Genomic DNA, 14,129 nt, shown 5'->3' with positions numbered 1-14,129 from the left:
CAGAGACACAGACAGAGAGACAGACAGACAGAAAGACAGAGACACAGTCAGAGACACAGACAGAGAGACAGACAGACAGAAAGACAGAGACACAGTCAGAGACACAGACAGAGAGACAGACAGACAGAAAGACAGAGACACAGTCAGAGACACAGACAGAGAGACAGACAGACAGAAAGACAGAGACACAGTCAGACACACAGACAGAGAGACAGACAGGAAGACAGAGAGACAGACAGAAAGACAGAGACACGGTCAGAGACACAGACAGAAAGACAGACAGAAAGACAGAGACACAGTCAGAGACACAGACAGACAGGAAGACAGACAGGCAGACCGACCTGTAGTTCCTCAGCAGTATATCCAGAGCAGCCAGTGTGCAGAGCTTCAGAGCTCTCTGGTTCTTGCGGAGGAAGGAGGCGAGGATAGGCACGGCGTCTGGGAGCACTGGTCGGAGGTCAATGTTCAGCGGAGAACCGGCGATCAGCGTCAGAGCTGCACGCACGCACGCACACACACACACACACACACACACACACACACAGTTACAAAATAAAACATGAATCCGTATAATAAGAATGCGACGTGTGTGTCTGTGTTAGAGCTGTCACTTTTTATTCGAAATTCGAATGTAACTTCGAATGTGGGGGGGGGGGGGGGGACGTTCGATATGTAATTGACCCATCCGAATTAAAAGAATAATAATATAGTATTTTTTCGCGGCGGGGGGATTTTTTTTAAATGTAATTCCTTGATAATCCAGCAGAGGGCGCTCCGCTCTAACAGCTGGACCTATCCTGACCACCTGACATGTCTTCGTTCGTTTGGGTTAGGTGATTTCTCTCCACTCCCCCAGGTACGGGGCCGAGGGGCTATCCTTTTACCACCCCGGCCTGGGGGGGGGGGTTCACCCGGGCTATATTTCTGGGCACACTTCTAGCAGACATGTCACCGGTGCGGTGACATGTCTTGACATGACACGAGTTGTTGTTTGATGAGAGACAGGAGAAAATGGAGGCGGAGGAAGATGCAGCCGATGCAGACTGAAAACAACAAAGCCAGGAGCGGACAATCACAACACTAGCCTGAACACGACTCATCAGTAATTCTTCCTTCTTCGTCTGGGAGGTCGGCTCAAATGGCTGCACGCGATATACACGTTATAAAACGGGACCTTCTTCGGCTGTGTAATTTTGGGTTTCAACTGCTCCACAGCGCCAGATGTATCGGTTTGGTGCTCAGTGGTTTGGTGATGTACTGCAGTTTACAATTTTGAGCATCAGTTCCGGCATGTGAATAAGGGCTCGCTAATGGAAAGTACAGAATATTTTGGAATACCATGGCCCCGGATACTTTGATAACAACATTGTGTTGGAGGTAGGTAGTTTTATTGTGTTACTTGAGTACAACAACAAACCTGTGGACACATCTGCTAGTGAGTCACCCCACTCACGTTACATAACTCTTATGTACTGTAACGTGTAACGTAATCTTTATGGGGCCGCGGGGGGGAGGGGCGATTAACCAATTAACTTAGGATATAATCGAACAAATTGCGGGTCAATTAACACATTGAGTGCCAAGGACGTCTGTGCACGTCCTAAAAAAAAGTAACGAGGAGTGCCAAGGACGTCTGTGGACGTCCTAAAATCATAATTCATATTATTCCATAATTCTGCTGTTTAAGGTCGTACCTACCTAGCCAGTGAGCATGAATCCCTTGAAGGGATCACACGGCGCCACCTTAAACATCGTCACGGAAGCTGCGCCACCCACCTCAGATCCTTTACTTTGTGCATGAGACAGCAGGGAAAGACGTGATCAAAGAGGAAACCGATGCATGCTTCAGCCAGAGCCGTATATATTGCTCTGTCTGCAGCGGAGAGTGGGCTCGGCTGCATCCGCGCTCACAACTGAGCTCTTATGCTTCTATCTATCTCCACACGATTTCCTGCCAGAAAGCCAGCATCCGAAGCCGAACGGCCAAGCCTTTTCGTTCAGTCGCGTTTGCCAGCGCGCATCATTTCCTTGATGCGCGCTGGGATCCGTCCGGGGCAAAAACGGAGTCGAGAAAACAAACTCTGTGCGTGTGGGAGGAGCCCGCAGCTCAGAGGTGGAGAGGGGAGGGGGGGGGGGGGGCACGCAGGCTGCACAGAAACCACACCACGCCACCACATCAGAAAACACCAGCCAGAGTCAGTGAATGTGCTCGAAATTAGAGTGCAAAAGGTATTCATAAAAGTGACTACCGGTATATCTTGGAAAGTAAAAAAAAACGACAGAAAACCCTTGAAAGTGCACTTTTTTCAGAGGAACTGTCTAGAAACAAAATTTCTTCTTTGGAAGAAGCAGGAGTGTTCAATGTTTCATTAAAGTCCAGCCCCGTCAATATAGCCATAATAGAAAAAATTCTATAGCTGCTTTCAACTGAATGGAAGTGAATCTGGCACAGGCTGCAGACAATTTTACTGAAGCGCTGTGGCACTCAATGTGTTAAAGTACTTTATTTTTGGAAAAAGTGACAACTCTAGTCTGTGTCTGTCTGTGTGTGTGTGTGTGTGTGTGTGTGTGCGTGCGTGCGTGCGTGTCTGAGCAGAATTGTGTTCGGCCACATCTATGAAGGTGACCTAACGGAGCAAGATTTTTTAATTAGGTCATTTGGGATGACTAAGTGCACCTAATAATTGCTTTAATTACCTAATGATGTGATGTCACTCGAGCAATGACGACATGATCTTGGGACATCATCACTGTCACTTCGTGGCACAAAATGTGACTAACACCGCAAAATTGTGGTGTTTAGGTTTACCACTAGTTTATCGTTACGTTTTACGCTTTTATCCTATAAAACCATATTGTATTTAAACGTCCAGATATTTAGTTTAATTTAAGATATTAAATTAATACCAGACTCTTGATTGGTTCTGACTTGTCCACAGTGTGGAAATTTGTCTTTGGCTTCACAGGTTTGTTTGAAAACATGAAAGTCACAATATGCAACAAATATGAGAATACACAATACACACACAGCACAACAGATGACAGAATACACAATACACACACAGCACAACAGATGACAGAATACACAATACACACACAGCACAACAGATGACAGAATACACAATACATACAACAGAGAAGAAGATGCACAGTACAGACAGCAATAATGGACATGGTTCCAATGTGAATGATGTTTATGAATTTAGCAGTTATTGCATTTGGTATGAAATATTTTTTGTAGATGTTCTTGGTTGCTGCAGGGACTCTATAGCGTTTTCCCGAGGGCAGTTTTGTGAATTCTGTAAAAAGGGGATGAACACGATCAGACAAAATTTGCCTGGCTTTTTGTCTCACCGGTGTTTTAAATACATCCCAGTTGCTTCTGCTCTTTCCCAATTTTACTCGCCATGTTTGTGATTCGGGACAGGCTATTTTTGTTCTTAGCCCCTAGATTCCCATATAATGTACACAGTCAAAAAAAAGTCAAAACACTTTCAATAAGACTTCTGTAGACAGTCTCTAAAATATCTTTGCTTATCTTGTATTTTGTATTTATTTTATATAGGGCAAGTGGGCAATATCTGTCTGTTTCAATTTTTGTCCCACTGATGTTGTCATAGTGATGTCATAAGAGCACAATGTAAAGGTAGAGAGGCTGTGCTCTGGCAATGCCAGGGAAGCCTGGAATGGATGTAATGTTATGATGGGTATGGAGGGGAAAAAACAAGATGTTCTAAAGAATAAATGTGTATCTTTTGCTAATGACCAGGGGACGGTTCACAAAGCACCTTACGTTAAGATTTTCCTTAGAGTCCGATTTATGTGTCCATAAAATAAAATCGGTTGCACAAACCACACTTAAATCTTCTCCTTAAGGTTAAACATTTTAAGGAAAACGTAAGCACACACTAGGTCTCTAGTCTGTGGTTGTAAAGTTTCATAAGGCTGTGATTATACAGATGTCAAGTAAAGACTAGAACGACCGCAACGCGGACTTATGCCTCCGCTATTAGTTCATTCTTGAGTCCAAATCGCCATTTGAGGCAAATTGGAAGAAATTCCGTCAAGGCGCTCCTGAGATGTTGCGTTACAGAGCTTGGAAATTGGGTGTGTGAGGTCACAGTGACCTTGAACTTTGACCACCAAAATGTAATCAGTTCATCCTTGAGTCCAAGTGGACGCTTGAGGCAAATTTGAAGAAATTCCATCAAGGCATTCCTGAGGTATCGCATTAACAAGCTTGAAAATGGCATTCGAGAGGTCACAGTGACCTTGACCTTTGATAACCAAAATGTAATCAATTCATCCTTGGCATTCATCCTTGCTTCCAAGTCAATGTTTGAGCCAAATCAGAAGAAGTTCTATCAAGCCGTTCTTGAAATATTGCGTTAACCAACTTGGGAATGGTGTTCGTGAGGTCACAGTGACCTTGAAGTTTGACCACCAAAATGTAATCAGTTCATCCTTGAGGCCAACTTAATGTTTGAGGCAAATTTGATGAAATTCCATCAAGGCATTCCTGAGATATGGCGTTAACAATTGCAAAGCTGACTAGGGAAACACCTCAAACTTGAGGAAGCATGGTCAAACACAAGATATATTTAGCTAAATGCTGAAGACTGTAATGTCTTAGATAGCCTGAGGGTGAATGAAGCAGATACCGCACGGCAGCTAACGTTAGCTGCACCTCCTCAGCTGTAATGTTAGCTGAAGTCTTGGAGGAAGATGATGACGGAACTTGAGAGAGGCATCGACTTCTACAACATCAGGTAACGTTATTTAATTAGCTAGCGTTAGCTGGATAAGTTGTTTCACTGCCGTTGTGGTTGTTAGATAACGGGGCTTTCACTGTCTTGGCTGAGTTAGCTTTATAGCTTAGCGTTGTTAACGTTCTATAATAATTATCATCAGCTCGTATCACCGACCGTGAGACGTGTTATTTAACGTTGCACTCTTGCTTTCATTGCTAGGTAACCATGTGCCAGTGACAGCCGCACAGGAGGAGACACGATTCACCCTCTTCTCAGCGGTGGATATGGTTCAGGTAAATTATTATTTTGCATAATGACGAGTGATAATGGGTGTGTTATTCATAGTGTAGCCTAAGCTATGTTACTAACAATAAATTGTCATTTCTATTAAGATGTGCATAGCACTGACACTTCTTTCTATTGATAACACAAATAATGCTTGATGAATCACGATGCCTTTTTTTATTTTCAGATACGACTCAATAAACAGAAGAAACCTTCAGCACTTGGGGAGCTCTTTGAAGATGAAGACCAGGCCCTGCTGGAAGCTGTGTTGGACATCAAGTACTATTCCCCCCATTTCCCCAACCCCACTAAACTAACCTTGCTGCTACAACTCTTGGTTTGGGAGGGGAGAGGTAGGGAGGTATTGTAGGGAGGAGTTTTATTTTGTCTGGTGCTAAATAAATAATGTGCTAAATAAAGAACAATGTTGAAATTGAGGAGTTTGGACTTTTTTTTTTTTTACAACTGTAATTTTTTTGTTATTAGAGTGTGTAAAGTACCGAAAATGGTACCGTTTTGGGTACCGTACCGAATTCCAGGTACCGGTACCGTACCGGTATCGGTTCAAATGTGAACGGTACCCATCCCTAGTTAACAAGCTTGAAAATGGCGTTGGAGAGGTCACAGTGACCTTGACCTTTGATCACCAAAATGTAATCCATTCATCCTTACGCCTAAGTCGACGTTTGAGCCAAATTGGCAGAAATTCCATCAAGCCGTTCTTGAGATATCGCTTTAAGGAACTTGGGAATGGCATTCGTGAGGTCACAGTGACCTTGACCTTTGACCACGAAAATCTAATCAGTTCATCCTTGAGTCCAAGTCGATGTTTGAGGCAAATTTGATGAAATTCCGTCAAGGCATTCGTGAGATATCGCGTTAACAAGCTGGAAAATGGCGTTTGAGAGGTCAGTGACCTTGACCTTTGACCTTTGACCACCAAAATCGAATCAATTCATCCTTGAGTCCAAGTCGATGTTTGAGACAAGTTTGATTAAATTCCGTCAAGGCATTCCTGAGATATCATGTTAACAAGCTTGAAAATGGCATTCGAGAGGTCACAGTGACCTTGACCTTTAACCTTTGCCCACCAAAATCTAATCAGATCATCCTTGAGTCTAAGTCGATGTTTGAGGCAAATTTGATGAAATGCCGTCAAGGCATTCATGAGATATCGCGTTAACAAGCTGGAAATGGCGTTTGAGAGGTCACAGTGACCTTGACCTTTGACCACCAAAATCTAATCAGATCATCCTTGAGTCTACGTCGATATTTGAGGCAAATTTGATGAAATTCCGCCAAGGCGTTCCTCAGATAACGCGTTAACAAACATCGTACGGACAACCCAGATCCATAATGCCTCCAGCTTTAAAAATTAGTCTGATAGAGCCTTTGAAAGACAGCAATGTCGGCCACGGACACCGGCATCATCAAGGAGTTGGTGCCCCTGGATTCTTGATGCCCCTGGGCTTTTACAATGGTCAGCATGGTGGGCAGGACTCAGCATTTACAGTGGTCAGCCTGGTGGGCGGGGCTTACAGCCTGTTGGGAGGCGCTCATCTTTGAGAGTGGTCAGCCTGGTGATCTTGTGGGAGAGGCTTACCTTTGACAGTGGTCAGCCTGGTGATCTCGTTCTTCAGGCGTTCCAGGAAGATCAGCAGAGTTCCAGGAAGCTCGGTGGGCAGACGGTCGCCTAGGCAACAGGACAGGAAGAGAAAGAGCACCCAGGAAGTCAAACAGGAAGCTGCATCAGAGATGACATCACATGGTTCTGATTGGCAGGCAGTGGTTACCTAGGTTACAGATGATCTGTCCCATACAGGAAATGGCTCGCTCTTTGACTTCCTGGTCAATGTCGGCGGCTTTCAGCCGTTTGATCGTACAGGTGAACAGGTCGCTGATGTAGGGGGAGGGGTCAAAGCTGTCCGAGCCCTCTGATTGGCTGTCCAGGGGTCTGATAACCTGAGGGAGTTAGAATTACTATTAGAATAGGTAATGTAGGGTGTCATGAATATACAAACAAGCTGTTTTTGCTGACCTTAACGAGCTGTTGTGTGACCAGCACTCCCTGTGATTGGACAGACTCATCTTAACGAGTTGCTTTGTGTTTGGACAGGCTCACCTTAAGCTGCTGTGTGATTGGACAGGCTTACATTAACAAGCTGCTGTGTGATTGGACAGGCTCACCTTAACGAGCTGCTGTGTAACGAGGAGGGCCTCAGAGGTGATCTTGTAGAAGGGGTCTCCCACGCAGGCGACCACGGGTGGGACGAGCGCAGGCACGTGGGCGTGGAAGGCATGGGCGGGGTGTGTTACCATGACGACATAGAGGCACGCCAAGGCGTCAATCTTCAGGTTAGAGCTGCTGGACTTATCGTTCAGAGAGAAGATGATACCTGCAAACAAACTACTGTTACTACCAGGACTTGATTTTAACACATTAAGTGCCAGAGACGACCTAACTCGTCTTACATAATCCAGCGCTTAAGTGCCAAGGACGAGCTAACTCGTCTTACATAAACATTTTTTTTTTTTGACGGTGGGACATCAATCAACCCCTTTTACATCTTCGAGATAACTATTTGGAGCAAGAGCATGTGTGTAATCTATTTTACCGACCACTAAGTGGCGACAGAGACCGAGAGAAGTCACAGCCACGGGACCCAAAAGCAGCCGCCTCCCGCGGAAATGGCTTGGCGATTTTACAGTCAGAAGCCCGGACACACACACAGAACGGACAGAGATCTCTTCCCCCCAGAGCCGCGGGGGCAACGCGCGAACACACACACACACACACACACACACACACACACACACACACACACACACACACACACACACACACACACACACACCGCGGGAGCAAGCCATTCAAGGAAATGGCTTGGCGATTTTACAGTAATCCATTTCAGACTCGTCCCCGCACGCAGGCAAGCAGGCAGGCAGGCACGCAGACAGACAGGCAGGCAGCACAACGCGCTTCTGACACGCCCGCTGTTAGGAGGAAGGAGGAGAAGACACACGGAGGGAGGAGTTTGAATGAGAGGGGTGTTTCCTGTTGTTATGGAGGAAATTACTGTTCAAAACTATTGTTTAGAATGTCTGACGGTCTTACTGATGCCAAAAATGAATGGTTAAAGTGACTGTTTCACAAAAAGCCATTTATCTCTGAATAAATTTCCAGACGCTGAAACCATGCTGTACTCAACGGCTAATATCTACATAACTACTAACTCTGCAAACTAACTCTTTTAGACAGAGAAAGCACACATTCTATTAGTTATTTTTAGATGATTGGTGTTCATGAATTCTTAACAGAAAAGAATCCTCGGCCGTTCTAAAATGAGCCAGAATCGTCAAAAACACCCCTGGCACAACTTACCTACAGGAATGAAAACATGGCTGGCATTCAATGTGTTAAGACTCTTTTTTCTCTTAAAATTGTATAGGTTTTCTGTTAGTTTAAAATGTTTACTACAAGTAGGGTTGTGCGATATACCCGAAATTCCCATCGTGATTGTTTCACAGTCAAATATCGTGATTGACGATGGCATCGTCATTTATGCCATCCGCCGCTGCAATGCACGTTAAAAGCAGGACAGCTGAGCTCTTCATGAGACCGACAGGCAGGCTACTAGCTACTGCACAGAGCCAGGCCACTCAAGCAGCAGCAGCAGCTACTGCTGTAACAGCTAGCAGTACCTGCTGCTGCTGCTGCTGCTGTATTTCTCTCTCAACTCTCTCCAGTCTCCTCAACTCTCTCTCATTAGGTTCAAAAGCCCACGCGAATCTAACGTTATATCCGCCAGTAATTGTGTCCGTTTTCTGCCAGCTAGTTAAATTCAACACACACACACACGTTGTTGGTCAGGATCTGTAACGTTAACGTTATTTGTTTTGCGCCGTTCAATATTGCTGGTAGTGCTGTATCGTATGTAATGGAGCGACTTCAACTTTCACTTTGGAAACAGACGAGTTAAATTCACAGTCGAAGACTTGTACTCACTTTGGGTTGAAAACAGGAAAGAACGTGAAGTTTCTTCTTTGTCTTAAAAGTTTTCACAACAAAACAACTGACTTCTCGTGCACGGGGGACGCCCTGGTGTCATTAAACAAGCACACCCAGTGCAGAGAAGCACTAGAGCGGAGGAGCGGGAGGGGAGGCTTCTCTGAGTCTGAACTGGGTGCGCTCGTTTAATGCTGCCGGCGCGTCCCCCACGCGTCACGGTAAGTGGACTTGGTATTGTTTATTATTAAAACAGCAAAAAATTTATTCGAACAGATAATTAATTGCGATGATCCGATGTAGAAGGCTCAGAGGTCGATGGTGGGTCGGCCCATCACGATGGTCGATGCCATCGTCCATCGTGCCAACCCTAACTACAAGTATAACATGATTCATACTACCTGAAAGTACACATTCCTCTCTTTAACATGATGTATAAACTTTTATCATATGATATTGTCGGAGCACACAGCAAGCCGTTATACACACCAACACCCCTGCTGCTCTCTACACATGAAAGGTGACCTAGGTTCTGACAGAGGGGCGGGGCTTAGCAAAGGTCAATTAGGGCTGCTCGATTATGGCAAAATCATAATCACGAGTATTTTGACTGATACTGAGATCACGATTATTTAATATGATTACTTGACTTTGGCAACATCATGCATTTATTGAACTTGAAACAGTGAACTTCCAACTTGAAAATAATTAAACTGGAAAAACAAACATAAATAAGAATACAAGTAAAAAGGTGAGATAAATAAATAAAATAAATAATGCATGAAAAAATAATGGATACAAATAAAAAACACAACCTATGTTGTAGTGCATTGTCACAACCTACTGCAAAATATTCAATATATTGGTAAACTATATCTAGGCTATATGCCTGCCAGCCAGCCAGGTAACAGAGGCAAAGAAATCTAAACGTGCGCAACATTCATTAACTGCAACAACAACAACAAAATCTTGATTATGTTGTCTTCATAATCATGGGAAGCCAAAATTGGAATTGAAAATAAAATTTGATCCATTGCACAGCTGTACTACTTAGAGCCCGACCGATATATCGGTTCGCCGATATTATCGGCCGATCACCGATATATCGTATCGGCCGATATTTCTGGGCGATATTGCCGTTTTTTTTCTTCGTTTTTTTAAAGTTATAGATAGCATGTGTATATTTGATATTTTTTCTTAGCTATTTGTTCTATTGTGTTTTTGTATTTCTAGTTATTTATAATTATTAAATTCCCAGTTAAGTTTACTGTTTCATCATTTTTGACAATAAAGTTTACGGTATTAATAAGCTGTAAAATATCCTGCCTACATTACATATTTCAATTCATGTCAACTCATATCTTTGTCAAGTGTTTGATATTTGAGGGATCATTAAGGGCGCCTGTTCGGAGGGAGGGGAACTCGTTAGAATAGTGTGATCCTCACACGTGCTATGTCCTACCGGTGAAGCTTCCCCTGTCAGGTGAAAAGAAGCGGCTGGCTAACTGCCCATGTCTCGGAGGAAGCATGGAGCCAGTTTTCGGCTCTCCCCACATCGGCAGAGGGTGGAGCAGCAACCAGGATAAATACATAAAAAATTAGCACTAATGGGGGATAAAAATTTGATTAAAAAAAAAAAAAAAAAAAAAAAAAATATCGGCCGATATATCGATATCGGAAAATCTGCATCGGCCTCAAAAATCCAGTATAGGTCGGGCCCTACTACTAATAATTGCAGTACACATTCTGGGAGGTACTAATATTAGAAGTAGTAGTATTGCTACATGACAGGTATTTGCTGTGTACTAGTGACGGCTGAATACATGTTACAGTCGTCATAGTAGTACTACAATACTACAGTATTGCAGTACTACAGTACAGTATTACCTGGTATTAGTACTGGGATGTGCTGAGTGAGCGCTCCTGGCAGCACGTTGACCAACTCAGTCAACATGTTGAAGCAACACTGACGCGTTTTTACGCTCTTCTCCTTCAGCTGCTTATGGAGAGCCTTCACTATCATAGGAACCTACAGAGAGAGAGGGAGAGAGAGACAGATACAGAAAGACTTAATTCTGTCCAATTAATGAGCTACTTGTGAGTAAGGCAGTGCTCTAATCTGCCTTTTTGGGGGTGATCACGATCGGTGGAAGCAGTATATTTATCATGGAGCATTATTCATTTATTTAACTATCCTTAAAGCCACCCCTCCTGTGTATTTTGTCATTTTTAAGATATTTGTTGATATAATCCTAACCCAAAGGAATAGAGTAGTACTTGTAGAAAGTAGATTGAGAATGAATTAGGGGTGTCACGGTACACAAAAGTCACGGTACGGTACGTACCTCGGTTTTGGGGTCACGGTTCGGTACGAATACGGTACGGTACAACGGCGGAAAAAGCAACAACAAAAAATATTTTTTATTTTTTATTGAACCTTGGGCATTCATTTTGAACAGGCAGTACTAGTGCTCCACCTAGTGTCACAAACTGGTACAGCATGGCCCTGTTTAAAGCAGTAAACAGTACACACAGTGAACATACTCTCTTGCATTAGGTTGTATTTTGCTGGCTCGGTCACAATGTCACAATCAGCTACAAGGCTGAAAAGCATTTAGTTGTCAAAAATACAAAAAAAGAATACAAAAATTAAACTTGTGCAATTGGAGTATTTCAATTTGTTCAAATTAAGCTATGTATAAACATTCAAAGTTTAAGCCTTACCCTGTCAAACAGACAGAAAACAAAACAACCTAGTTGGTTGCTAGTAGCTAGCTAGCTACTAGTAAATGGTAAATGGCCTGCATTTATATAGCGCTTTTATCCAAAGCGCTTTACAATCAGTAGATAGTTTACATTCACCCATTCATACACCAATGGCGGCAGGCTACCACGCAGGGTGCCTACACACCATCGGGAGCAACGCAACGACAGCAGCTGGGAGGGAGCGGGGATCGAACCGCCAACCCTTGCGTCATTGGCCGACCCGCTCTACCTCCTGAGCTAAAGCCGCCCCCTAGTAGGGACTGAGGTAGCAGGCCAGATACAGCCAGGTATTTGCCAACTGGCAACTTTGGTAACTTCATTCTAAACAAAGAACCCCTCCCCCTGTTGTATTTGTTTTATGTAGCATTTTCTATTGATGTGTTTGATTCAGGGCCCGAAATTAGAGCCCGCCACGCGCCAATGGCAGGCAGATTTTAGCTTTGGCAAGTGACATGAGAGGTCTGTCCGCCACGTGGCGGGTAACAAAATAGTCATGTAAAATAATTTAAACTGCGGTGTGTTTTGGTCTTACGACAGTCGCCTTTATTGCAGCCCCCAATCTCTCCTTGCGCGTCATCTCTGGCCTCATTTTTGGCTTGTTTACGAACGTCACATCCGCTACTCTTCTGTGCTGACTGGCCGTGGCCATCTGCATTCTGCAGCGCCTGCTTGCACTGCAGGGAGCTAACATTACGCCGGTCCGCCTGCTATAGCTAAGCTAACGTTAGCTTAATATAACGTTAAATGGGTTACAATGTGGAACCATATCGAGGGAGTAAGCCGGCCGCTAAAAAGAAAACCCACCGCGGCTTTCTCCGACGAAAAGGATGAAGCGGCAGCGAGAGCGGGACCACCTAACAAAAGAAAGTTTCGAGAGGAGTGGAAGTTTGGGGATAGCGGTGTTTCAAGAGACTGGCTACAGTCTGATGCTGGGGCTGTAGTGATGACTTGGTCCGTGTGCCGCAAGTATGCCAAAAAGAAAAATAGAAACAACACGTTTGTCATCGGTAGTAAATCAATGAAGCTGGAAGCCGTTCGTGACCATGAACAGAGCCAGTGTCACATTGGCTGCAAAGAGTAGAAGTAGAGAGAGGGTGAGGAGTCTGACGAGTTATGTTTACAAAACCTTCAAATTTACTTCTGTTCTGTTAAATCCTGCAAAGAGGGTAGAGAGTGAGGAGTCTGATGATGTTTAACATTAGGTTACAATTTAAGCTCAAGATTGACTTGACATGTATTGATAAGATTGACTTGACATGTATTGATTAATCAATCATCAATCAATATATTAAAATAATTTGCTTCAAATTTTACTCTGGCCTCTTATTTAAAGTGTAACTTACCCCAAAACACTTTTTTTCAGCTTTTAACCAATATATATGACTTTGGGGGTGGTGTGTGAAGAATTCTGGTCAAAATTTCCACATTTGAGACCAAACTGTTGCCATTGTACCATTTGTATCATTTTCAGCCGCATAACTGGCATAAGTGCCCTCTATGGGTTGAACACTGCTTTTTTTTTGCCCTCAAATGAATGGGAGATTTGATACGTTGTGACGTCACGATGAAGCAAAGACTATGGGATTTCAAGATAGTTACTCCCCTACTCCCCCTGTACCCTTTCCCGGCTCCTCACAACTCCAAGCCTATTCCCATGATGTCACAAGCATTTTCCTACCAATATGGCGCTACAATACACAGCTCATTGGCTGTTTGTGTCACTTGAACATGGTAATCACCTGTTAATTGATTACAATGGCCTGTTATTTTCCTACCAACTCCTATGTAACACAATACTATCAATAAACGCCACTATAATCATAAAAGGAAGGAAATGGCTCTCAAGCTCTCCAGAGGCAATCTGCTCTGCTGTTTCACTCACGCCCCCCCCCCCTCTCTCTCTCTCTCTAGGCTCTTTCACACCAGCCTTGAAAGCCGAAAAATGCACGGAAAATAGGATTCGCGCCTCCGATGTGAAAGTCGTGAATGCGCTTTGGTGGACAATTGTTTTACGCCTTTTGTCCCGCGACGGGAGGTAGTAACAGCGCCGGGTTACCTGGCAACCCGCCTCCACTTGAAAGGTCGTCGCAGCGAGCCGGTGGGAATGGTCAGCTCATTCATAAAAAAAATTACAGGGGAAATCACCTCATGTGATCAAGAAAAGTGCAGGAGTGAAAGTAAAAAAAGTAGCCTATACAATCATGACTGCAGGGACGCCAGGAGGAATGCTCCGTGCGGTTAGGCTTTATGCTCAAACGATGTTGACATAGGTAGGCTACAATTAACGGATATAATAATAAGCTTCAGAGGGCTATAGCTGT

At 44.0% G+C, this 14,129-nt stretch overlaps 1 protein-coding gene across 1 annotated transcript in view; it reads right to left on the bottom strand.

Moving 5' to 3' along the window:
* cand1 (cullin-associated and neddylation-dissociated 1) overlaps nucleotides 1-14,129 on the bottom strand; it is a 128,744-nt gene that overhangs the window by 52,711 nt on the left and 61,904 nt on the right. Inside the window, exons 12-16 of the mRNA XM_083652168.1 lie at nucleotides 10,930-11,071; nucleotides 7,224-7,432; nucleotides 6,830-6,998; nucleotides 6,640-6,729; nucleotides 342-495 (exon numbers count right to left, since the gene is read on the bottom strand). Coding sequence (XP_083508294.1) covers nucleotides 342-495; nucleotides 6,640-6,729; nucleotides 6,830-6,998; nucleotides 7,224-7,432; nucleotides 10,930-11,071 — 764 coding nt within the window. The remainder of the gene's footprint in view (nucleotides 1-341; nucleotides 496-6,639; nucleotides 6,730-6,829; nucleotides 6,999-7,223; nucleotides 7,433-10,929; nucleotides 11,072-14,129) is intronic.

The sequence above is a fragment of the Poromitra crassiceps genome, assembly GCF_964638095.1.
Source record: "Poromitra crassiceps genome assembly, chromosome: 2".
In the NCBI taxonomy this organism is placed as follows: domain Eukaryota; kingdom Metazoa; phylum Chordata; class Actinopteri; order Beryciformes; family Melamphaidae; genus Poromitra; species Poromitra crassiceps.
Note: the sequence above shows the minus strand (reverse complement) of the source record. Positions and strands in the feature narration are given on the sequence as shown.